Below are 25,103 nucleotides of genomic sequence, written 5' to 3'. Positions count from 1 at the left end.
CAAGCAGCTAGGACTACAGGCATGTGCCACAATGTCCAGCTGTGTTTCCATTTTGGGTCCTTATGTTATTTTAAAAATTACACATGAAAGAATCCTGGAAGATGGCCTAAAGCTATGAAATTGGGAAGGTAATGGTTTCTGCATTGATAAAGTGTACACATTTTAAACTGGAATTGCATGAGCCTTTCCTATTCCTTGTGCTTGTGTGACAACTTGCCAGAACAATGTCAATACCATGTATGCCATCTGTAATGTAGAGATATTGTGTTTCCCTAAGAACTTCAGTGTTATTGTTTCACCCACTGGAATATAAGCAGGATGAAACTGCACAATGTTAAATCACAAAATACTTGATAACTTAAAAAAATAAGTTAAAGATTGATAAATTTGGATATTACAAAAATTACTAGATCTCTAGGAATTACTAGTTCCCTTGATGAATCATTTATAGAGTTGGCTTTCTTATTTCAATTCTTGTCCACTGGGCTATACTGCAATTTGATTTATGGTTTTAAGTTAATAAAATTGTTATCAAGTTATTAGTCCCTTTCCAGAAATACCAGAGTGTTTTGTAATAAGGATCTGTTATTAGTAATATGGACACTTTTGTGTCTCATACTCTCATTCAATATAGCCTTTGTATTAGTCCTTTTTTCTTTTTTTTCCCAAATATGATGAACCTTATTTTTAAATTTGTTCTAACTAGTTGTGCATGATAGTAGAATGCATTTTGACATTGTACACAAATGGAGTATAACTTCTCATTCCTCTGGATGAAATATTGATCTGATATTAAACAGTCCCACAAGTTTCAAGAGTTGATAAATTTTGTAGATAATAAACAATATGATGCCAAGGCAGGAGCACTGGCTTTTTTAAAAAACCCAGCTTGTTTCTAAATCAGGAATTGTTACTTAGCTTTCTATCATCTTTGGCATTTTTAACTTTTCTAGGAGGCCTTAGCTGAACCAGGAAAATAATGGTAGTTATTATGAGGATTGAACAAAATTTTGGCACATAGTAATAAAAACAAGTTTACAGTTTACTATTGGTAAAATGAATAGAATGGCTACTCTGCCAGGTAAAATGTATGGGGTCCGTGTGTTTTTTAATCAAGTAAGAAATTATCAAAACATGATGGCCTAGTAGAATTCAACATAAATGCTTTCTTTTAGCTTATAAATCATATTTTACTGAAAAGGTAAGATAAATATTATGCTAAAAAAAGCAATAAATACTTTAGTATTAAGGCACTAGAACTTACCAAAAGAATTTGTACTTTTCAAACATCCATGTCCAATTTTAACCTTTAAAATTTAAGAGTTTTGAAGTTATGCCTACAAATATAAAACGGGGAATTAAAACAAATTATCTTTAGCATTCAGTCACAACCACTCCTGCTTGAAATAGCCTGAAAATATTTTAAAGCTGTAATTATGCAGCCATGTCTTCATTTAGAGCAGTCCTGGAATTGTGTGAAGGGGTTAGAAACATGAACTCCAAGTCCTAATTTCCATTAAAAAGGGTTTTGGTACACTATTCTGTATAATTTAAAAAGAGATGGGGAGACTGTGCAATGGCACATACTTGTAATCCCATCTACTCAGATGGGGGGCTGAGGCAGGAGTGTATCAGAATCCAGGTCAGTCTGAGATGGGATGAAGCACAGTGGTAGAGTGCTTCAATCCCTAGTACTGCAAATAAAAAACAGGGGTGGTGGTGGTAAGGAGGATGTCTGGTAAACTTTTATACCCCAGGTTTACTAGAATTAAGATCCAAAAGCTGAGAAAGTGATGATTTCTTTCATTAATAACAGACTGGAAAAGTTATATTGATGAAGGTTTTCTATATTATTTTGATTTTAATAAAATTTTAGAATAAGGTGAAGGATAGACAGATAATAAAAGGCAAAATGTTCAACAGGTAGTAACCTAAGATGAAGTCAAACTCGGAATTAGCATTTTCTCTTAAGAGGTTGTCATTTAGTTGTCTGCACCAATGAAGCAATTTAAAGTTTGTACTGATGTGGAAGAAATAGTATGGTTTATGAAGTGTGTGTCAAAACAAAACAAAAAAAAACCCTTTCATTCCTATACTGGCCATTATGCTTCCAATTTTCCCAAGGAACTTATACCTACAACGTAAGCAGACTAATAAAATAAATTATACTGGCCAAATCTTGTAATAAAAATACTTGAAACTTTCCAATAATTGTCTACCAAAATCTCTCATTATCACCCTAAAACTCTGTAGGACCTAAAAGAAAACAGTGAGATAAATGACAGCTAAACTTGTTTTTTATTTTAAAACTCTGTGATGCCAATTACTAGGAAAAAATTTCAGGGGAAAAAAAGTAGATATTATGGTTTAGAAATATAAGATGCTTATTGCTTAACAGAGAACAAAATTAAGACTAGAAAAGTCTCTACAGTTTGAAAATGTTTCCTCATAAAGTTAAATTCCGTCAAAACTGATTTCATATTTTCACAAAATTCAGCTACACCTTTACGATTTTTGTCCTTTTCTGTATTCTATACTTAAACAAATTTAAAAAAATGACAACAGGAATTTTTGGAATTGCTAAGGCCATCCAATGCGTGGCTTTCATAATTAAGTCAACTAATTTAATACTAAAAATTTAAAGATGAGGGTGATGGGAAAAGTATCGCTGATCTTAGTTTTTAAAAACTTACTTTTGGAAAAAAATATCCAAACTCTTAATAGATGTGTCTCTTTTTTTCTTTTTGTAGTTCAAGTACACTTACAAGACTGATGGGATTACAGTGGTATAAATAGAAGGACTACTGAAGAATCTGAAGTACTGTAATATTTGACTTTATTTTAGACCTCTAGTAAAGACTTAAACATTAAAGTGTCCAAAAGAACATTTCTGCTTTATGTAAAGGTATAAGGCATGTAAGTCAAATGTCATATCAAAATTACCACAGGTCGAATTCTTGGTTAGAAAAATCATATGTATAGTGACTGTGATAGTTAAAAGGTATTTTATTTATTTTCAATTAGTTACCACTAACAAATTTTAGGCTTTTTATATGTCGATTTTGGCATGTGACCTATGGGAGGGTATGATTAATAAATTAAAGTTGACTTTTTAAAGGAAAACTTGAAATTCTTATTGTTTCTCTTTTTTTGCTAAATATTTAGTTAAAATACATTGAGGTAAAATGTTCCTTCTGCTTTTTCCTTTGTTTTTTAAGGCACAGAACAAAAACACACATTATCATGCCTCAAACTACTTTTTATTTGCAACTACATGATTTCACGCAATTTTTCTAAAGAATGACATAAAATAGATTTCCTTGTATATAAATAACTTACATACTCTCCATAAAGTAAATGCTTAAAGGTGCTAGAACAAATCGTCCACTCCTACAGTGTTCTGTATACAACAGAGTTGATGCACAATATATAAATACTCAAGTCCAATATTAAAAACTCAGGCACTTGACTAACTTTAATAAAGTTTCTCAAACTATATCAATATATCTAAAGTGCATATATATATTTTTTAAGAAAGATTATTCTCAATAACTTCTCTATAAAAATAAGTTTGATGGTTTTGGCCCATCTAACTTCACTACTGAGTATGAACTTTGAACTTTTAATGTGTAGTAAGATATATTCTATCTTACTCTCAACATGACACTCACAGAATCAAAAGGAGCTAATGAGGTGCTAACATATGAGGATTAATCCAGTGATTCCGGTCACAATGCATTCCAGGAGGAGGTACCCATGTCACTGGAATTGGGCGATATGGTTTATTTTTCCTTCCCTGATTTGGATAACCAAATGGAACAGGAGGAGGATAGTGACTCTGATGGCCATTCCCTCGGTACATTCCTGGTTTTTTCCTGGGCAAAGGGTGCCACACTGGGAGAGGTGGGAATATCAGTTCTGAAATCTGTAAAGAGAAAATATTGAGTTAATTCAAAGGAAAAATTAGTCATGAGTTCAACAAAAAAACTACATGATTTTCCATATATCTCATTAAAGACAAAAATCACTCATCTATAACCCCAAAAGTAGATCTAAGTAGTATATGGTTAAGTCTAAATATGTTTAAATCCTCATCCATGATAGGTGATCAGTTTTCCCAAATGAAGAAATAAATAAAACACATTTAAGACAACTTCAATCAGAAAAGATCAAAACATGGAACAAATCGAACCTTATATGAACATACAATGTTTTAGATCTGCAGCTTCCACAGCTAGCTAAGTAAGTAGTTATTTAGGGAGCTTCTAAACACAAAACATTCATATTTTAGCCTTTATCTACTGAACAATAATAAAATCTTAGGATTAGAGGATAAGTATTTTGACAAAACTCTCCAGATCATTCTGTTGTAGCCAGTTTAGTGTTTGGGAACAAAAGTCTTAAATTGGCCCATAAGTCAGATAGACATCAACTTCACATTATTCAAAATGTTTCTATCAGAAGTTTTGGAACACCTCTGCTCAAAATGCTGCATGCTATACCAGAAGCAGTGGCATATTTCTGTAATTTTAGCAACTTGAGAGACAGGCAGGAGAATTCTAAGTTCCAGGCCAGCCTCAGCAACTTTAGCAAGGCTCTAAACTAAACAACTTAGCAAGATCCTCTCTCAAATAAAAAACAGAAAACACTGGCGATGTAGCTCACCTGGGTTAAATTCCCAATACCACCCCCCCCCCAAAAAAAGCTGCACCTTGTGAATTTCAGATTTCTCTTGATCTCTAATCTGACCAAGTATACATTTTAAAAAATATTTATATTCTGTATAGCATTATATTCATGATAGAATATAACGATAAAAAAGATAGGGCTAGGGTTGTGGCTCAGAGGTAGAGCATTCGCCTAGCATGCGTGAGGCACTGGGTTCGATCCTCAGTACCACAAAAAGCAAAATAAAGACATCGGGTCCACCTATAACTAAAAAATAAATATTAAAAAAAAAAGATACAAAATGGTGGAGAGTGGGAAGTCCCTGTTCTTTATAGAACTAAGCTACCTAATTACCCTCCTCAGGAGCAACTGACACTAATCAATTTTTTAAATATACCTAAGGGAGATTCTATGCATGTACCTATGAACGTATCTATACATTTTAAAACACACATACTATTCCTTTTTTTTTTTGTACTTGGTTTTATAAACATGTTTTCATTTTTCTTGGTAAAATACTTAGGAGCAGAATTGTTGGCTTAATAAGGCAGATGTATATTTACCTTCAAAAGATAATTTTTTAAAAGTGGTTGCATCATTTTATACTTCCATCAGCAATTTATGAATTCTAGTTGCTTTACATCTTTGCCAATATTTGGTGTCAGACTTTTTAATTTGGAAGAAGTAATGTTTCATTGTGGTTTTTCTTTGCATTTTCCTGATGACAAATAAGGTCAAGCACATTTTTATGTGCTTATTGGCCATTTATATACCTTCTTTGGTACAGTGTATATCCACAACTTCCTCTTATTTTTTTTCCTTTTGGCAATACTGAACCAGGGTCACATTACCACTGAGCTTATATGTATGTATATACATATATACATACGTAAACACACACACACACACACAATTTTGTCTCAGTGTATGGTTTGACCATTCATTTTCTTAATTCTTTTTTGTGTTTTCAGTACTGGGGATTGAACCTAAAGGCATTCCTCAGCTCTTTTCATTTTGACACAGGGTCTTGCTAGGTTGCTGAGGCCGGTCTAGAACTTGCTGCCTATCTCTTCAGTTGCTAGAATTACAGGTATGTGCCACTGTGTCCAGTTCTTAGTAGTTTCTTTTGATGAGTGAAAAGATTTTTTAAAATTTTTTGTTTTTTATAGTTGTAGATGGACAAAATGCCTTTATTTTGTTATATGGTGCTAAGAATCAAACTCAGTGCATCACAAGTGCTATGCAAGTGCTCCGCCTCTGAGCCATGCTTCAGTCCCAAGATTTTCAATTTATGAAGTCTGATTTTTTTTCTTTTTGTTAGTGTTTTCTGTGATTCCTGAAGAAATATTTGCCTCTATCAAGATAATGAAGGCACTTCCTTATGTTTTCTTCTAAAAGCATCAAAGATTTAGCTTTTATGTTTAAGTTTATGTTCCATCTGTAATTTTTGGTGTGTATGGCCTGGGCAGCATATCAATTTTTTTAACACAATTGTTTCAGTACCAGTCCCTGAAGACTTTTCTCAAATGAATTGCTTTATTACTTTTATATTTATGCTATAGGGGAGACCAATTGTACATATATGGGTTTATTCTTAACTTTCTATTCTGTTCCATTGATAAGGATGTGTTTCTTTAAACCATTATCACAGAGTCTCAATGAATGTGGTAATAGCTTTGTATTAGTAGTGAGAGTTTCCCAATTTGATTCTGTTTTAAAATTTTGAATCATTTGTCACTTTCTAGAAAAAAGTTTTAAGGATTTTGATTAATATTGACAAATACTAAAAGCCAAGTCTCTAGGATCAATTTGGGCAGAACTGACATAATCTTCACTTCTTGATCTGTGGGGAGCTGACTCAAGGAATACCTTTCAAAAACATTCCAGTACAAAGACCACAAGCTAGGCATTTTTTTTGTCCTTATTTGATAAACCCCTTTAAAGCTTTTGGCAATCCCAGATTCAGGATGAAGAAGGGAACAGAAAGAAATGATTACGGTGGCCTACTTGCCCTGGCTTTCTACACAAAGGCTTGTAATTGGAATGTTTCTCTGCTAGGACATGTTTTGTCCAAGGAGAAATGTTTTTCTGAAGAAGCATGTAAAAGCTTGACTTCCATGCCTTTCTATTGTCCTATTGTTCTTTCATGATGGAGGAAACTAAATGCATTTTAATTTTAAAAGAAATCCTAAAAATTAAGAATCTATTTACTTATAAAGAATAACCAGCAATCAATTCACTTTGAGACTTAAATTCTTGCTTGAGTAATAAAATTGCTACACATCTGAATGCATTACAGGAAATTTAATAAAGGTAATTTACAGTACATAATGCATGATACAGAGAAAAATAATGTCCAAAATATTTAAGGCAAAGGTTTAAAAATGATCCTGAAATGCAGATATATTTACTTATCTATATAGGAAATGTCTATGGAAGTATACCAAAACAAAACAACAAAAAACCCTGGTGATGAATGTCTCTATGGAAAGGTACAGGACTGGCCCCTGAAGAGGGAGGGTGGACACCTGATTATTTTACTCTTTTATACTGAAGTTTTATAAAGCAGGTGTGTCCCTGTTGACATATACACATATCACTAAGTATGATAACCTTCACAACTAATCTTCCTCTCAAACCTAGGAAGGATAATTCAGCAACATCTCCCTCCAAAAAGAAAGAAATCAAAAATAACTTTCACTGAAAAATTGTTCATTATATAACTATATGCTAAATTTAGAAGTTTTGTTTCTCATACTCAAAACTCCCATACCCTTATTCTTATTCTTACTCATTAGATCTAAATTTTCATTTTAGTCCAACTCTAATTCATAACATGGTATAATAAATGATGTCTGAGGCAAATTAATAAAAACAGGCACATTAAAATATACTTAAAATTAGATATAAGTACATGTACAAAATAAAGCTCAATTCAAAAGATCTCCATATTTTTCTACTTTTAAAAACTTTCTTCTATTGAAGAATACTGTTGGCCAAACTTTTTTTAAAGTACAAAAATATTCTTTAATATAGATATAAGTAAGTGAAAGAGTCTCTAAATGAATCATGTATCATATGATTCTTTAACTATTAAAGCCATGAGGGAAACTTTGTTTTGGCTTAAGTAAAAAATTAACCAAAATATAATTTAGTGAAATTTCTCTTTAATAATGGAAATAGGAAGAACAATAATAAAGATAAACCCAAAGATAAAATTGGAAATGTTCAAGAGTACAAAAAATGAGTGGCAATTTTTGAATAAAATATCAGGTATATTTAAACTTTTCTATTTTTTTGGGGGGGGGAGGGCACATATTCTAAAATATATTTACCCTAGTCATTGAGTAGTCAAGTAGACTTTGGAAAAAGTGATGCAGAATGCCAATTTACATCTAGAGAACCTAGAGAACCAGGTTCCCTGTATATGGGAAAGGCAAATAACTGAATATAAAGACAGAATATAAAGTCAGAAACCATGGGCAACACAGGCAGGAGTACCTGCAGAACACAAGCAATTCCTACTAATGTCTTCAATATGAGACTATTACCTGGTACACAGGGCTCGGGGCTGCAGTCACAGAATTGGGTTTCACTTCTACTTCCTTACTTGTGTCTTCATCTGAAGAGGAGGATCCTGAGTGATAATCAGATGTAACTTTATCAAGGGCCCTGGTAACTTTCTTGGAGATCTCATCCTTGTTCTCATCCTCATTTTCAAAGCTTGCAACAATGAATGCATTGTTTTTCTCTCCATACCTAATAGTATATAAAAAATTAACAAACTTTAAATCACATCAACAAAGCAAGAAAACGTCCATAAAAACAATCATATTGATCTGGATATGCAATTATTCCAAGGAAACAAAGAAAGGAACCATCCCAGAACTGAATGTGACATATTTAATAACCTAACCCAGCTACATGCCAGCAAGAATACCATAATTTTCTACTTCTGGAGTGATTCCATTTTCTTTCTTTCTCTACTGATTTAACAATGTTTAAAACATCACAAAAAGATTCATTGTTTTGACTACATTTTTGTATACATCAATGAAATTGCTTGTAAAGTAAAATTTTCCGATTTACTTCTGAATGACCACTGTAAAATATATCCTAGTAATTTAAGTCACAAATCAACTAAACATTTATTTTTACCATGGTTATACTTAAAAGGGGCCTATGTTTCTATGTTCACACTGACAAAAATTAGATTTCAGACAATTATCGATATTGAAGAAAAAAATTCTTCTTTGGGAAAATAAAGGGGTTTTGCTTGAATTATACTGCTTACTCATATATTTCAAGAACTACTCAGTTCTTAATTTAAAAAAAACAACAACAAATAAATTACATATGCCTTTTTATCCTTCCAAACATTTTTGAAAGCCTGCTATAGGAAAACTAATTATCAAAATATGAAGTGTTGGGTGTTGATTACTTTTAAAAAGAAAAATTCTGCAATGAGAGAAAAATGCATAAATTTTACTCAAAAAGGACAAAGGAAAAACCCACGAATCTATTCAAATAGACTATACAATGTAAATACTGTGAAACAATTTCTAATCAGTGTTAGACAAAAAAATTATTTTTTGAATAGTTCACATTAATACATACTTTGAAGTTAGAAACACAAAGTGATTCAAGGCTTGAAAAAAGTGGAAATGTCAAACTTGATAGACTTTAATAGAAAAATAAGGTTTTACTGCTGTTATTTAATTACAAGATAACGCTTGTTTCAAATTATTTTTTAATCATGGCTATTCCTTTAAATAAGCGTGCTATGTTCCATTTCTATAGGTTGAATAAAGATATCAGTGCTACCTAAATGTAATGTACAACACTTCTTTCCTCTTCTTTTTCTTTTCTTGCTTATCTCACAAATGGAGTGGTTATAGGTTGGTACAAAGAACACTGGACTAGTTTTTTGTTCTGGCTCTGCCACCAACTAGCTCCATGACCCTCAGAGACAAGTTACTTAATTTCTTCAGGCCTAACTTTCCTATATGCTGAATGAGGAAGCTGGAGTTGGCTGGATAAACTCAGATATCTTCGACTAGAAGTTCTTCTTATAAAAAGCCTAAGCAATTGGGTAAGTTCCTTACAAAACAGAATACATGTATTATATATTATTTCCAAGTTTATTTAACATGAGTGTTTAACAACAGAAACTCACCACTATGTCTTCTCCATGTTTTAAAGGCTCAATTTTGACATAATCAAAGCTTAATTCATGTTAATAACAGTAATATTAACAATGGTTAAGTATATCTTGTTTTGTCCATTAATGAACTCAAATTTCAAGTGAAAGAGAAAAGCAAGAAATCTGTGAAAAATCCTTTGTAGGAAAAAGGTAGCCATAACAACTGAAGAATCAGCTTTATAAATTCAGATTTCTTTGACACCAAATTAGGTTCTGTATCTTTCCCTCTGTAGTATTTTGGTATGAGGGCCTCATTCACAATAAGGATAGCTGCTGGCTGTATTACTGTAACATTAGAATGTCCAGTTAATTCCTTAGGAGAATTAGTACTGGACAACCTCTAAACTTTCTAGTTTCCAATGATGCACTGCTAAAACAGGTTAATTTAGTCAATATGAAACAAATCAATAGTTATCTAACGTTCTTTATCAGAAAAAAAGAGACTGCACATATCGTGTAAAAAGTTATACAATATTTTGAATAGGTAATAAAGCTGCCAGCTATTCTCAGATTTTTCTCATCCTAAAAAAATCTGTTATCTATGCTGTCTCCTCAAATATTTCAATAAATGATAACCTTTCTAACCATATAGTATTCTTTGTACTCATTCACCTTTTCATCCTGACAGAATAACTGAGGACTATGAAGAATGTTCTGAGTGCACCAATTCTTTTTTATAATCTCAGTTTCTAGTATACCAATGAGTTAGTTAGCACATGCCTGTAATCCCAGCATCTCCCAGAGGCTGAAGCAAGAGAATGGCGAGTTCAAAGCCAGCCTCAGCAAAAGTGAGGCACTAAAGAATTCAGTGAGAACCTGTCTCTAAATAAAATACAAAATAGATCTGGGGATGTAGCTCAGTGGTCAAGTGCCCCTGAGTTCAATCTTCGGTACCCCACCCCCAAAAAAGCATTTAGTGTTCTGGTATCTCTGATTAAGTATATTACATACTGGAGGTGAATTCTATTAGCAGTGGGAAGAAAAAACATCATAACCATTTTGGGGCAAATTTTAATTATGTATAAATTATTAGAAGATTAATGAATATGAAGACTTTTTAAAATAACAAGATGAATACGTAGTGTTTTTCATCATCTGGTATTGTCAATAAGGCAAATATCCACTGAAGTAAAATGTCCATATAACTAAAGCTTTTATCCTCAGGTTCCAAGACTTATTTTAAGCATTCAAAGTAAATATGTCCAAAATATTCATACAATTACCCAACTTCTTAAACATCCTTAGATATAAAAATTTTCCCTAATGATTTAGAATCATACTATTTAACTATGTGATAATATATTTGTGCTCAACTTTTTAGTTTTTTAACTCTTATCTCTGTCAAGACTAGATAACATTTTTTTTATAGTTTTTGGACTACCATGAATAATTTTCTTTCAAATGCTATTAATATTTTTTAATGGGCAGAGAAACTATACAACTAACTTAGAACTATGTGTTAAATAAGAGTTAACTATGGTAAACAAGAAAGTAAGCAATTCAATATGACAGTTTTTCTTGTAAACTGAAGTCTTCTGCAGGAGTCCAGTGACCATAGTCTCCAAAGTCATACACCAGCCTAAGATGATCTATCCTTAATTTGTCCCAGAATCTTAACATTCTCAGACCTAAACTTGTGATGGCTTACCCTTCCTTTTTTCTACCTGAAAAGAAGTGCTGGAGAATCTAAATCTCTATAAATCTCTACTTCCTCCATGAGGTTTCCCAAAGCAATAAGTTTATATCAACTGCTGGCCAATCAAGTAGTAATTTCCAGGTGTTCCTGATAAAATTTAGTGGAAGAATAACCATGTATTTTTAGCACTACGTATCTTTACTCCCCCGCTCACTGCTGAAGCCAAGAAGCATAATTAGGTTTATAACCAAAGGAAGCTCTACTACAATTAATACAGAGGCCAATAGAATTGTACCTCAAAACCAAAGAGAAAAACCCTTCAGGTTTGGTCATAGGAAAATTCTTGTGGGGATTCCATGCCTCTGGTTCCTCCCAGAGGAATAGCATTTCTGCTCTGTCATCTAGTCAACCTCAAATCATCATTTCCCTGTCAGCTTGAGTTTCATCTTTTCTGACCCCCCGCCCCCAGCACAGCCTCTACATTTCTCCTTGGTGTCACCTATCACTGCACTTATGTATAATTTCTACTTTTTTTGTTTATTTGTTTTATAGTACTGGAGATTAAACCCAGGGACTTGTAGTCTACCCCTTTTATTTTAAGACAGGGTCTCATTAAGTTGTCCAGGCTACCCTCAAACTTGTGATTCTTCTTCCTCAGCCTCCAGAGTAGTAGTGATGTAGCATGTGCTACTGTACTTGGCTACGTAGATCCAACACAGCACAGATCAGACTATGGTGTCAGGGCTTACCCTTTCTTCTTCCTTATTACACTATGAACTACCTAAAAGGTGAATGTTGCTTTTATTTTTTAAAATCCCACAACTAAAAGCATCTAGTCCATAATTTTTTTTGAATAGAGTTCAAACAGATTTCATACCTAGCACTCATCTCTTACAATTCTGTGAGATAAGTTAAGTTCCATTATGAAAACAAAACCTTGAAAATATCCCTCAGTTACCTGCAAACCAAAATAGGGAAGGGAAATAAAAACAGAGACCAACCAAAAGTTATTATCCAGTATTATGTGGAATTAGCTTCTTTCCTAAATTGAAGGGAAAGTATACCGCCATGAAAGACAGCCAGGGCACCTTAGCAAGATCCTGTCTAAAATAAAACTGAAAAAGAAAGAAAAAGAAAATAATATCTAGGGATGTCACACAGGTAGAACACCCCTGGGTTCAATCCCCATTACCACATGCAAAGTATTTCATAAAATAAATATTTGAGAAGACCAAACCACCAGTTTATAATCATAAATCTATGTAGGCAGGCCACTCATGAGAGAATTTGGTAAAATCAGTTTAGTTGTCAAAGTTTAGAACTCACCGACAGCACACCTCACATGGATCCACCCAGAGAGTGAGCTCCTTTGGCAAACCCAGGTCACTGTATAAGATGCAGCTGTTCTCACAGGCTTTTAGAACATCAGGATCAACTCTCTGAAACTTATTGACACGAATGCATCTACAATAAAGTGAAGTTATATTAATGGTTTAGGGTTTAGCTAAATCTTAATCATAATCATACCAATCAGCATTTGCCAAAGTACATAATAATAACAACAAAATCCCTGATGGAGAACAAAGGAGCATATTTTACCCTAAATAGATAATATATGTGAACTACAAACTATGAGGTACATTTAGACTCCCCAGACTGCTGAAAAGGCACCTATATGAGCCCAGAGTAATCACTAGAACTGGCTCTACCTCAGTTTACCCAGAGACTATTTGACTGCACACGTACAGTTCATGTGCATGGAGTATGAAAGCTGCATGGAATTACTGAGAACTCTGAAGGCAAAATTTTTGTGTGTCAAGTTCCTAGATAACAAAATTTTCATAAGCTAGGAGGCAGCACCAAGACAACAAAATCTATAACTAACAAAATACCACAACCAGTGTTTCAAATGATATTTGAAAATTCTTGTGACATTTTAATGTGTCACGAACCTGTTTTTTTTATCTCAGATAATAATGTTGAGAGGACCTTTTGCCTTACCTGTAGCTGTTCTAAAAATATAGAATTAATCAAGGACATAGAATCATTCATATTACATACTTATGATTAAAATGATACTAAAATGTTATTGGTTTATTTCATATAACTTCTCTTTTAAAAAGAAAATAAGTGACAACTAAAGCCTGTTATGGTTTTATCTAAGAAACAATATTTATTTATCTAAGAAACAATAAATACATCTACAATCAAGAGAACTTGAGTGTTAGCCCATATTTACTGGGTGATAAATCATTTACCCTCTCCCTCAAACCTTAAACTATAAATATGATGGCACAAAAACAATTAGTAATTGTGTCACAAGATACAAAAAATGAAAAAGTTCTCATTAGTAATAGCTAATAATAACTGTCTGAATGTTTACTATTCAATGGGCAATTTCTTAAATGCACTGATTATATTAATTCTTAATTCTCACAATTATCGCATGAGTTAAATATTATTTTCAACCTTATATGGAAACAGGAGGCAGAGAGTTTTAGTAACTTTCCAACATCATACAACTAGTAGCAATAGATCTAGATTTCAAATCCAGGAACCAGACACCAAAATTCATGTTATCTGACAATACCCAGCATTGGGGACGTAACTCAGCGTTAGAATGCTTGCCTAGCATGTGTAAGGCCCTAGTTTCAAGCTCCAGTGCTGCAAAACAATAACAAAAAATACAATTATATGGGTATCTATTCTGATTGTCTGTACTTATCTTAATATCATTAACAATAGAATGTAAGAAGGTGCTTAATCCTTTATAGACAGATTCTAATGTTGTGTAAGGTTAATTCAAAAGCAGTTAAGGAGGGCTGGGGATGTGGCTCAAGCGTTAGCGTGTTCGCCTGGCATGCGTGCGGCCCGGGTTCGATCCTCAGCACCACATACAAGCGGGGATGCTGTGTCCACCGAAAACTAAAAAATAAATGTGGTATTCTCTCTCTCTCTCTCTCTTTAAAAAAAAAAAAAAAAAAGGCAGTTAAGGATAAGGAAATAGATGTTACCCATAATGAAGGTGATACAGGCTCTAAGCCTAAAAATCATAAATATAGATGCTTAAGCAGGATTTTTCTTCAACAAATGTACACAAGTGTGTGTGAGTGTAGTTGTTACTGGATATTAAACCCAGTATCTCACACATGCAGGTGTTCTACCACTGAGCTATATCCCCTGCCCTTGAGACACAGTCTTCCTAAGTTGTCCAGGCTGCCCTTGAACTAAGAATCCTCTTTCCTTAGCCTCCTGAGAAGCCTGATTTACAGGCACATGCCACTACACCTGGAAAGTACCTTATATATTTTTATGATACTTGTTTACACACTGTGACTACTTCTCCTTTAACTACTCTTGAAAAACAAGATTTTAAAAGTTGCATAAAAATAGTCTACCACTCAATGTTGTCAGTTTAGTTTTTTCCAATTACAAAGTGTAAGAAACATCCATATTCATACATATTTGTCTGCATTTCTAATTATGCTTCCAGAATAGATTCTTAGACTTAATGCTTAAAAGGCATGAACATTTTTACAGTTCTTAATGTCAAATTGCCCTTGGTAAGTATCTTATTAGTATATATTACAGAGAAAACATATTTAATGTATAAACATTTGGAAGAAAAAGAATGCTTCAACCTACTCTATAAATTGAAGAGATTTTAATAACTCTGGTTAATGCTATATTTTCATATCTATAACATTAACAAATCACCATGAAGTCAAATGATATTCTATCTCAAAGACTTCACTGAGTTTTAAAATGAGCCAATGATACTTCTGATCATTTGCCAATTTAATCCTGTTCAATTAATTTTTTTTCTCTAGTTTTCAGAATTAGTGGAAATGAAATCATACAATGTTTGACCTTTACTTGACAGTGTCACTTTTTGTTGTTGTTGTTGTTTTTGCTGTAATAATACAGTGTCTTGGCACTTCCAAAAGCCTTCATCAATTAGGTTGGTATAAAAACTCAAAAGCTGTTCTATCAGAAATGTAGATGTGAAAAAGTCAGATGTGGTGATGCATGCCTGCAATTCCAGCTACTGGGGGATGCTGAGGCAGGAGGATCACAGGATCCAGGCCAGTCTCAGCAATTTAGCAAGACACTGTCTAAAAATAAAAGGGGTTAAGGATGCAGGTCAAAGGTTAAGTACCCTGGATTCAATTTCCATCATAGGGAGTATAGGGGAAGAAGAAAGAAAAGTACATGTGCAGAAAAAAAGGAACCCCCCAAAATGACCAAGCCTATGTTAACATCCACATTTCTACTTCAATCCAACAATCCACTACATTTTTTAATTTACTAAGAAACCTCTTTGGATATATGTGAAAGAGGAAATATTCTAATCTTTATTCCCTTGTCAATAGGACACTAGCTCTTGTCTTTCAGCAAATGAGAAATAAAGGAATTATATTTTCACCCCCTCCTAGATTCCCTGACTAGTCCTATACTTGCAAAAGCTCAGTAAGAAAAGAACTTTTTACATAAAAACACAGAAGACTGATTTGCAGAATAAACTTTAGGGATAGCAATAGGCTCAAATAAAAGAATTTGTTGTGTTACAGTAGTCACAACTGTTCCACTTTTATTTTATATGGCCACATGTACAAATGGGGAAAGGTTTGACAGCTAAGTTTAGGAAGAGATTCTCAGACCCAGTTCTAAGCGGTCACATAAATATTAGGTAGTGAACATGCCAGGACACATTCTGTAGACGCCTGCTCTTCTTTAATTCAAACTTCAAATGTAACTTATCAACCAGAGTATAAAAGATAGCTCAAAGAAGAATTTTCTTCCTTCTCAGTGCCAAGTGGTAGGCAGAAAGCTCATGAGAATCTGGTGAGTTAGACTTGAGTTTAAATCCTAGAACTCAAGGATTATTAGCCATGGATCATAGGTGAGTTATTTCATCTACAATATTGTTACCCTGGCTTCTACCAAAAAGAACTATGCATAGCAGCCAAGCATGGTGGTGTATGCCCAAACTACTTGGGAGGCTGAGGCAGGAAGATGGTAAGTTCAAGGTCAGCCTGGGCAACTTAATGAGATCCTGTGTCTCAATATAAAAAAATAAAAAGGGCCAGGATGTAGTTCTGTGGCAAAATGTCCCTGGGTTTAATCCCCCCAAACTGTATAGCATATAATTTACTTTTGGATATAAGAAGACTCAACTCTTACCATGCTTAATTATGAATGATTAGGAGTCCTCTAGAACTGTGAAAAACCCCAAGTACCTATGATACATAGAGAAATGTACTCAGTCATGAACCATTCTATAAGCACAAGAGACTAAATCCTAAGAGCCTACAGCATTGGCCGCCCAAGTCTAGGCAGTAGGAGTCCATCAACAAATACTTAAATTTTAAACTGACACCTCGGAAATTGTCTATATTTTGCAGATAAAATCCTTATAGGGATGTTTGGCACATCCTTCAATCCTCTGGCCTTGCACCTTTTCAGGAGTTGATTTGCCTCTAGTTCAATCCAACTGTCCAATGTAATCATTTACCTGTAAGCCTGTCCTTTTGATGGTTTTTCTGGATACCAGTGATTTTTATATTTTTCTTGAAGTATTAGAGTCAATTTCTCAGCAAATCTCTCAACTGCCTCTTTTTTCAACTTATCATGTTTTCGAACTAGCTTTGTGAAAAAGAAGACAACGGCAGCAATTTCATTCTTCATTTTTCCCTGCAAAGATAAAATAGATTTTTTTCAAATAAAACAAAATATAAAAACTGGAAGATAAAGCTCTGCAAAAAATCCTCCTTCAGCTTTTCTTCCTCCTTCCAATTTAATGCTGTATTTCATTGGCTCATATCTGAAGTAGGGAACAATCACTGATTTATGTTTATACAATAGAGAGCTTATTATAAAATACTATTTCAGAACTGTATCACTTAGCTTTGCGAAGAAGTAAAAAGAGCACACCAAATTGTTCCGGTTGACTGAAATGATATCAGATATTAAAGAGAACCACAATAAAAAATGATATTATTATACAGATTTCACTAAACATGTCAGTAATTATTTCAGCTTTAAAACATGCAAGAAAGTCCATTTTAAAATTAAGTATTGAAGAGATATTTTAGAAGTTTATAGTTCCTAAAACTGTTATAAATAGTTATCATATTATCCAGTAATTCCACTTCTTAGCTATATGCCCAGGAGAAATGAAAACACATGTGTATACAAAAACTTGTACAAAATATCTACAGAAGCATTATTCATAAAAGCCAAAAAGTAGAAACAACCCAAGTGTTCACCAACTAATGAATGTATAAATTATGTATATACATGCAGAAGAATATTATTTAGCAGTAAAAAGGAATTAAGTGCCAATACATTCTATAACATGGATGAACCTTGAAAACATTATTCTAAGAGAAATAAGCCAGTCACAGAAGATCACATATCATATGATTCCACTCATATGAAATGTCCAAAATAGGCAAATCTATAGACAGTGGTCTAGGGGCAGGACAGAAGGGGAACAGGAGTGATGCTAATAAGTTTAAAGTTACTTAGGGTGATAAGAATATTCCAAAACTGGGTATGATAATGGTTATACAACTGTGAATATACAAAAACCCCTGAACTATGTATTTTAAGTGGGTAAGTTGTATGGTATGTAAATTATATCTCAATAAAACTGTTATACATAAAAATTTCAGCATTGACTTTCTGTAAGTACTCTTTCAGGAATAAAGTTCTTTAAAATATAAGACAAAAAATAGTGGCTCCAACAAAACGTATTTAAAAGAGTAGAAATTCAGGGTTGCTCATAGAAGAGCTAAAAGAAATAATTAGAGATGTAGCTGCATTTTGAAGAAAAGACTCTTTTAAAATGGCAGATGTGATTTATCACTGATTAATCCATAAAGACAAAAATCTTGTCTTGGGATTGTTTAATATATATTCTGTTTACTGGATGAGCTCATTCCTTTGGCTGCTGTAAGTATCTTAGAGTTATTTGGATGCTGCATTTACTAAGCAACACCACCTTTTTGGGAGACTCTGCTATGTTTAGTATAAAACCCAACTAACTTAGCAAAGAGTTTGTTCCTACACATTTAAAAAACAAAGCTGATTCTGTTAGCTTTCTTCCTTTTCTCAACCTGCTCTTTTAAGTCTCTCTTCATAATGGGATTCTTTTGCTCTATGTATAAATTCAAACATGGGAACTTACTGTGAAGTAAATTCTATATAGTTTGAGAAGTGTGGTGGCAGTTATGTGCTTTCTGATCCTGGAACACACCTGAATTTTTTCCCTAGGGCCCTAGAATGTCAATTCAGCTTCAATTGCTAGGTACCAGGACCTGGGCACAGCTACTTACATAACTACTTCAGTGGACTGCAACTGCTATCCAACTCCCTCCTGAAAAATGTAAGCCATTTCCACTTTAAAAAGCTACATTTATACTCTGCCACTTTATGATGGAAAAGAAACCTACTGCAATTTAATACACCGTTTGGGAAGAAACTTGCTGAAGGAACTATAGTAACTTCTATCCCACCAAAGAAAACAAGGAACCACACTAAAGAAATGGACTGAATTCCTTAAATCATTGTCCTCATTCATTAAACTTGCCAACTATGTGATACATATCAGAATTTGGTGATTACTCTTGTTTGCTTAGTTTCATATAAAAAATAAAAAGGAAGAAGGAAAGGAAAGAACCACTTAGCGGCTGCTTTTGGTTGTAACACAAGATGAGTCATATGGACTTTATTTATTTTTCTGTTTGAAGCAATGGTGACTGGAATAGCTAAAAAGCTAACCCACCCCCAGCAGTATTCTAGGATTCCCAAAGAGTAAAAGCGGGAGAGTTATAAAGTCAGAGAGAGAACAAACAGAAGCAAGAAGGGCCAGTAAGACCATAGACATTTCTAGTAAGTGGCTACAACCCTTCCAACCACAGTCAGAGCAAAGAGCTCCCATTTTAAATATCGGACGGTGACGTCATCCTGGGACGTCGTCACCGCCGCGGCTGCTCCTCAAGTTCTACTTTTGTTCCAGTCTCCTCAGCTCCTGGCTGCGTGGATAAAACCAAAGGAAAACCAAGCCCGGCCTTCGAGGAGTTCATAAGTTTGTAGTTTCCCCTCCCTTGTAACGAAGAGCTAATCGCATCCGTTTCCAGAAACAAATTTCTCTAGATAGACGTCCCCAAGGTTGAGGGAGCGGAAGGCTGGCCTCGGGGGTGCGGAGTCCGTGACCGGCCTCGGCGGCGTCACTAGGCGGGATCCCGACCATGAGGCGGGGGGAAAACTTCAAGGGACAAGAGTTGGACTTTCTGAAGCCATCAGAACCAGCTGCTAAGCACTCCCGCTGGGTACTTAAGAGGGCTGGGCCGAGAGCCACCAAACATCTCCACCCGCTCTTGAGGACGACCTGCAAGCCGGTCGGACTTCTGCAATCCTGGTTTTCCCCCCAAGTTCAGGGGGACGGCCCCCGGGCCCCAATTCCTGGCCTCCCCACAGCATCCTCGCTAGGGCGGGCTGTCTCCGGTTGGCGGCCAGCACCCGGGGCCCTGGGTTCGAAGACCCGGCTTCCTTGAGGAGCGACCCTCCGACAGCAAGCCGGGCCCCGGGCCGCGGAAACGCCACCGACGCGAAAGAGGCTGGCAGAGGGTGGGAAGGCGCAGGGCAGTCGCCCACCCTAAGGCGGAAGGTAACGCGCGGTGGAAACGTGGCACGAGCCTCGAGGCGGCGTCTCCTCGCTCTGGGGCCCGCCGGGGTCCCGCGGAAACCCCCGCGAGCCTTCCCCGCGGACCCCAGCCCTTCCCAGAGCCGAGCCGGAGACCGTGCACCCGGGTTCGAACCCGCACCCTTCCCCTTCCCCCCGTTCCCCGCCCGCCAGCGAGCCTTCGACGTGGCCGCAGGAGCGCTCGGACCACCCTCTCCCGTTGCCCTCAGCCCCGCCATCACCGCCTCCCCCAGTTTGGGTCTCCTCACCGCCGCGGCGCCGCTTCTCTGGGGCTGCAGATTTAGCGGCCGTGACCGTGTCCGGGCCGGAAACCGAGGGCGCCGGCTCAGCGGCCAGCGCTGGGCGACAGGGAGCGCTGCGAGCCTCGTCCGGCGCGTGCGGCTCCCGCGTCGTCGGGCCGCCGAGCGCGCGCTGAGGGGACCGGCTGGCTAGCGAGCGGGCGGGCAGGCGGGCGAGCGCGCGCACGAGCGAGCGCGGTCCCGAGGCGGCGCGCGGGGGTCTAGAGGCCCGGAAGAGGGGAGGGGCGATGACCCGGGAAAGGGTTGGCGCCGCGCGGGACCAACTCGCGCGCCTAGGGGGAGGAGCAAGGGGCGGGGCTTCAGTAAGGGCCCGCCCCCCGAGTCCTGGACCGTGCCGCGCTGGTCTTGGCGGGTCTGTGACCCTGCCTGGAGCTGGGCACAGAACCTGGGTGTGGGTGGCGATTCTCACCGCGCCGCGGACTTCCCTTCTGAACATGTGTACAGAGACCGCGCCGAGGACCGAACGGACCCCGGTCTGGCCTCCATACCTGCCGAGGTGCCTTCGGGGGTCGTGCGGGTCACATCCCTTGGTTCTCGGGATGCTGCTTCCCGCTCTGGTTACTCGTTTCTACTCTGCGTTCTCCCGTGACAGTTTTAGATTCTGTTCTCAGGACCCAGGGCTTTTCCGAACACAGGAATGGCAACTTCACGTTTATGGACTGGTCCCCATCTTTCTTGCTGAAGTAATTTCAGGAGCATTAACTGTGCAGCTCCTCTGCTATATTTGAGGTAGTTAGAACTCCTATTCCGACTCTTCCATGGCAGAGCCCTGTCTCTCGGCTCAGGGACTGCCTCCTGTTGACAATTGTGTCCCTATCTTGCCCTGATCAGCGTTTTGTCCAAAATAGAGGTTCCAAGGATGTTGGCTGAATGAAGCCTTGAGTCCAGGCTTTCTATTTCTGAAACATTTCTACTCAAGGACTTGCCACATAACAAAGCTTAATTTTTGAACAAAAGGAAATATGGAAAAAAGGAGCATTAACTTTGTGAAGAAAGGATAGAATATCTCCCCATCTTTTCATATTGAATTGGCATCACACCGAGGTATTAGTTTTGTGAAAGCACTTTATATCAATAGGGTCAGAAAAGTACTTTTAAAAAAATTGAAAGAGGGCTATAAATGTATGTTACTCAAGAACTGATTGTTAAATTTATATATTGACCAGGTTTTTTACTGCCCACTAGGCTTGGGAGCATGTGTTTAGTCCAGTTTTATGAATATTTAAAAATTTTTATTGCTGATGTTGGTGATTATAGTTTATTAGCAATTCAAGCTTTTTTTTAAACAATAATAAATACACAACCCCCCAAATCAGTACAATAACTTCATTCGTTTAAAAAAATTTATAGTGTTCTAGAGCTAGGGTTACCTACTTCTCAATTAAAATTATGTCTTGGACTATTCTAGAAGATGTGAGGGTGTTTTCATTTTAAATTCATGTTCATCAGATTGAGGTTATTTTACTGATACAGATTTTTTTTTTTTCTCTGACTGGTACTGGGAATTGAACCTAGGGTTTTAAACTGCCCAGATTGGTCTCCGCCTCTCTAATAGCTGGGATCACAGGTGTGTGCTACTGGGCTTCACTTCAAAATAACTTCTAAAACATTTTCATAGCTGAACACTGTGAAACAGATAATGGTACATACTAAACATTATATAACAAACACTTTCTTTTCACTCTCATCCACTTGTCTCCCAAATAGTAGCTGTCTTTTAGAATTTCCCCAATTCTTCTTTGATCCTATCTGTGTGCTTCAGATCTTTCTCCTCAGCCAAAAGCATAAAAATCTAGCAAGACAAACTCTCTACTTTAGGGAATGAAAGGGAGGAGCTGCTATGGTGTAATATTTGTGTCCCTTCTAAATTCATGAAAACTAAAATCCTCAATATAGATGGGGGTCTTTGGGAAATGATTAGATCAGGAAAGTAGAGCCTCATGAATAGAATTAGTGCCGTTATAAGAAGATACACAAGAGAGATGCTCAGTTTCTCTGCTCTTTGCCAGAGGACCCAAGAAGCAGACTCCAAACCAGGAAGCATACCTGTACCAGATACTGGGAACTGTTGGCACCTTGATCTTGAACTTCCAAGTCAGTCTCCAGAATTGTGAGAAAGAAAATAATTTATTTATTTTTTTTGGTGGGGATGCCAGAGATTGAACTCAGGGACACTGAACCACTGAGCCATCCCCAGCCCTATTTTTTATTTTATTTAGAGACAGGGTCTTACTGAGTTGCTTACTGAGGCTGGCTTTTAATTTATGATCCTCCTGCCTCAGTCTCCTGAGCTGCTAGGATTACAGGCATGTGCAAATATGCCTGGTGAGAAAGACATTTCTATTTTTTAAACCACTCAGTCTATGGTTTTCTGTTATAGAAACCTGGACTAAGACAGAAATAGCTAATATAATTAATTACATTTTGGTATGTTTCTCTTTAATAGCTAACTTTAAGTGTTCACTACTGTTTTATGTTAATAGGTATAGTTTGCTTCTGTCTATGTGGTTTCTTTTGCAAATGAGCCACCATGGTAGAGCTGAGGCTTTATCATCACATACATCCTGTGATTGTTTTGCAGAGAACAGAGTCATAATCAACAACATCTGTAAATAACTTTCAAAATTTTATTTTCAGTAAATAACTGTATAACTTTAAAATCTGTTGTTCCTTTGAACTCAGAGAAGTTCAGCATTGCAAATAAAAAGTCTCAAGTATCATATTCTCAATACACAGAATCTGAATACAAAACTGTCACTTTAAAGACCAAGCCAAAAAAAAAAAAAATACAAAAAAAACACTCTAACTCCAGCATCCTGCATTCCTGCAGAACCAGCATCACATGGTTGATGCCAAGATGGGCTGCCATCTCAAGCAGTAGCCCAACCTCCAGGGACCCTTGCTGAAGCAGCCTCTGAGTGTTTGGGTGGCTGAGCATATTGAAAAAACTCCCTAGGCCCCTTTGGACAAGAAGGGTATCCCACTGGTCACTTTTATAATGGACATAGAAGGTTCTGTTACTGTATGTAACATCAGGGGAAAAGGTATAGCCATTGGGGGTCATTGGAAGTCAAGCAAGTGGAATCTAAGACTTTTAATTCTAAAAACACTTCAATATATTTTGCATCAGTCAGCTGTTTTAGTAAGCTTTTTCATTGCTGTGACTAAAGGACCTGACCAGCACAATTGTAGAGGAGGAAGAGTTTATTTGAGGGTCCACAGTTTCAGCAGAGGTCTTAGTCCATAGAAGGCCAGCTCCATTTCTTGGGGCTTGAAGTGAGGCTGAACATCATGGTGGACTGTGTGGTAGAGGGAAACAGCTCACATGAGATAAGCAAGCAGAGAAAGAGAGACTCCATTTGCCTGTTATAAATATATACCCAAAGCCACACCTCAAATTCCACCTCCTCCAGCCATGTCCTACCATTTCAGTGACCATTGTTAATCCCTATCAGGGAATTAAATCACTGATTGGGTTAAGACTCATACAACTCAATTGTTTCTCCTCTGAACCTTCTTGCATTGTCTCACATGTGAGTTTTTGGGGGATACCTCACATCCAAACCATAATATTCCGCCTCTGGCCCCCAAGAGCTCACAACCACATCACAATTCAAACAGTTTTTCCATTTCTAAGAGTATCCATAGTCAACAGTTTGGAGATTGTTCAAAGTTCAAGTCCAAAGTCTTCTCTGAAGCTCAAGGTAATCTCATATTGTGAGCTCCTATAAAAGTAGAAGCAACTTACAAGTATTCAATATATAATGGTACAGAATGGGGCTGGGGCTGGGGCTCAATGGATGAGCGCCTGCCTCCCATGCATGAGGCACTAGGTTCGATCCTCAGCACCACATACAAAAATAAATAAAACACAGATATTTGTTGAGGGCCACAGCCGAGTCGGGATGACGCATGGCATTTTTGCCAAAAGTAGTGGTTGAGAGGTGACACTAGCAAGCCATTAAGATGATGACTTTGGAGTTCTGGCGGAGTTCCCGTTGAGTTCCGCTTGAGCTCTTGCGGGGATTCCCGGAGAGTTCCCATTGGTTGGGGAAGTGCCGGAGGGGGGATATTTCCGGTTGCTGGTTCCTGGAGGAGCCACGTGGCATTCGTTCGGGGGAGTTCCCGGGAGCGTGTGTGGAGTGTGATGGTGGAGTTCAGAAATAAAGTTTGTTCCTGCTTCAGTGGATCGTAATTTGTGCCTAGCCAGACTGCGGCAGATATTGTGTCCATCTACAACTAAAAGAAAAAAAAGGTCTTTTTAAAATATATATATAATGGTACAGAGTAAATGTTTCCATTCACAAAATTAGGGGCATAGAGAGAAGGGATAGGACTAAAGCAAGACCAAAATCCAACTGGGCAAACAAGTCCTGTAACTCCACATCCAGAATCTGGGCACTGACATCTTAACATTCTCTCAAAGGGCATTTGTAGCTCCACCCCTGTAGCCTTGTTGGTTGTAGTCCAAGTGCTGCAGTCTGGCTGGGCACAAATCACTGAGCCGCCACAAAGCACTTGTATGTTCAAACAGGAAACTTTATTGCCCGAACTCCCCCAGCATTCCACACACACTCCCCAGAACTC

The 25,103-nt window shown here is 36.9% G+C and overlaps 2 protein-coding genes across 2 annotated transcripts in view; one reads left to right on the top strand and one right to left on the bottom strand.

The window, feature by feature from the left end:
- The window catches only part of Cxadr (CXADR Ig-like cell adhesion molecule), a 60,741-nt gene extending 57,667 nt beyond the window's left edge, over positions 1–3,074 (top strand). Inside the window, exon 8 of the mRNA XM_071615120.1 lies at positions 2,751–3,074. Within this exon, the coding sequence (XP_071471221.1) occupies positions 2,751–2,792 (42 nt within the window). The 3' untranslated portion in view covers positions 2,793–3,074. The remainder of the gene's footprint in view (positions 1–2,750) is intronic.
- Positions 3,075–3,238: 164 nt separating this feature from the next.
- On the bottom strand, positions 3,239–20,653 carry Btg3 (BTG anti-proliferation factor 3). The gene is made up of 5 exons (XM_027929145.3): positions 20,466–20,653; positions 17,023–17,201; positions 12,834–12,971; positions 8,220–8,427; positions 3,239–3,925 (listed from the first exon to the last, which is right to left on the bottom strand). The coding sequence occupies exons 2-5, from the start codon at positions 17,193–17,195 to the stop codon at positions 3,686–3,688; spliced, it is 759 nt and encodes a 252-aa protein (XP_027784946.2). The 5' UTR covers positions 17,196–17,201; positions 20,466–20,653; the 3' UTR covers positions 3,239–3,685.
- Between the last annotated feature and the right edge of the window lie 4,450 nt (positions 20,654–25,103).

Source organism: Marmota flaviventris, chromosome 8, assembly GCF_047511675.1.
Source record: "Marmota flaviventris isolate mMarFla1 chromosome 8, mMarFla1.hap1, whole genome shotgun sequence".
Lineage (NCBI taxonomy): Eukaryota > Metazoa > Chordata > Mammalia > Rodentia > Sciuridae > Marmota > Marmota flaviventris.
The sequence above is the reverse complement of the archived record's forward strand: the minus strand, read 5'-3'. Positions and strand labels throughout refer to the sequence as shown.

Coding starts and splice junctions, on each gene's coding strand:
- Btg3 (XM_027929145.3), bottom strand. CDS start 17,195: ATGAAGAATGAAATTGCTGCCGTTGTCTTCTTTTTCACAAAGCTAGTT. Junction 8,428..12,833: donor CCATGTGAGGTGTGCTGTCG/GTGAGTTCTAAA, acceptor ATATACTATTAG/GTATGGAGAGAAAAACAATG. Junction 3,926..8,219: donor CCCCGAGCCCTGTGTACCAG/GTAATAGTCTCA, acceptor TTCTCTTTACAG/ATTTCAGAACTGATATTCCC.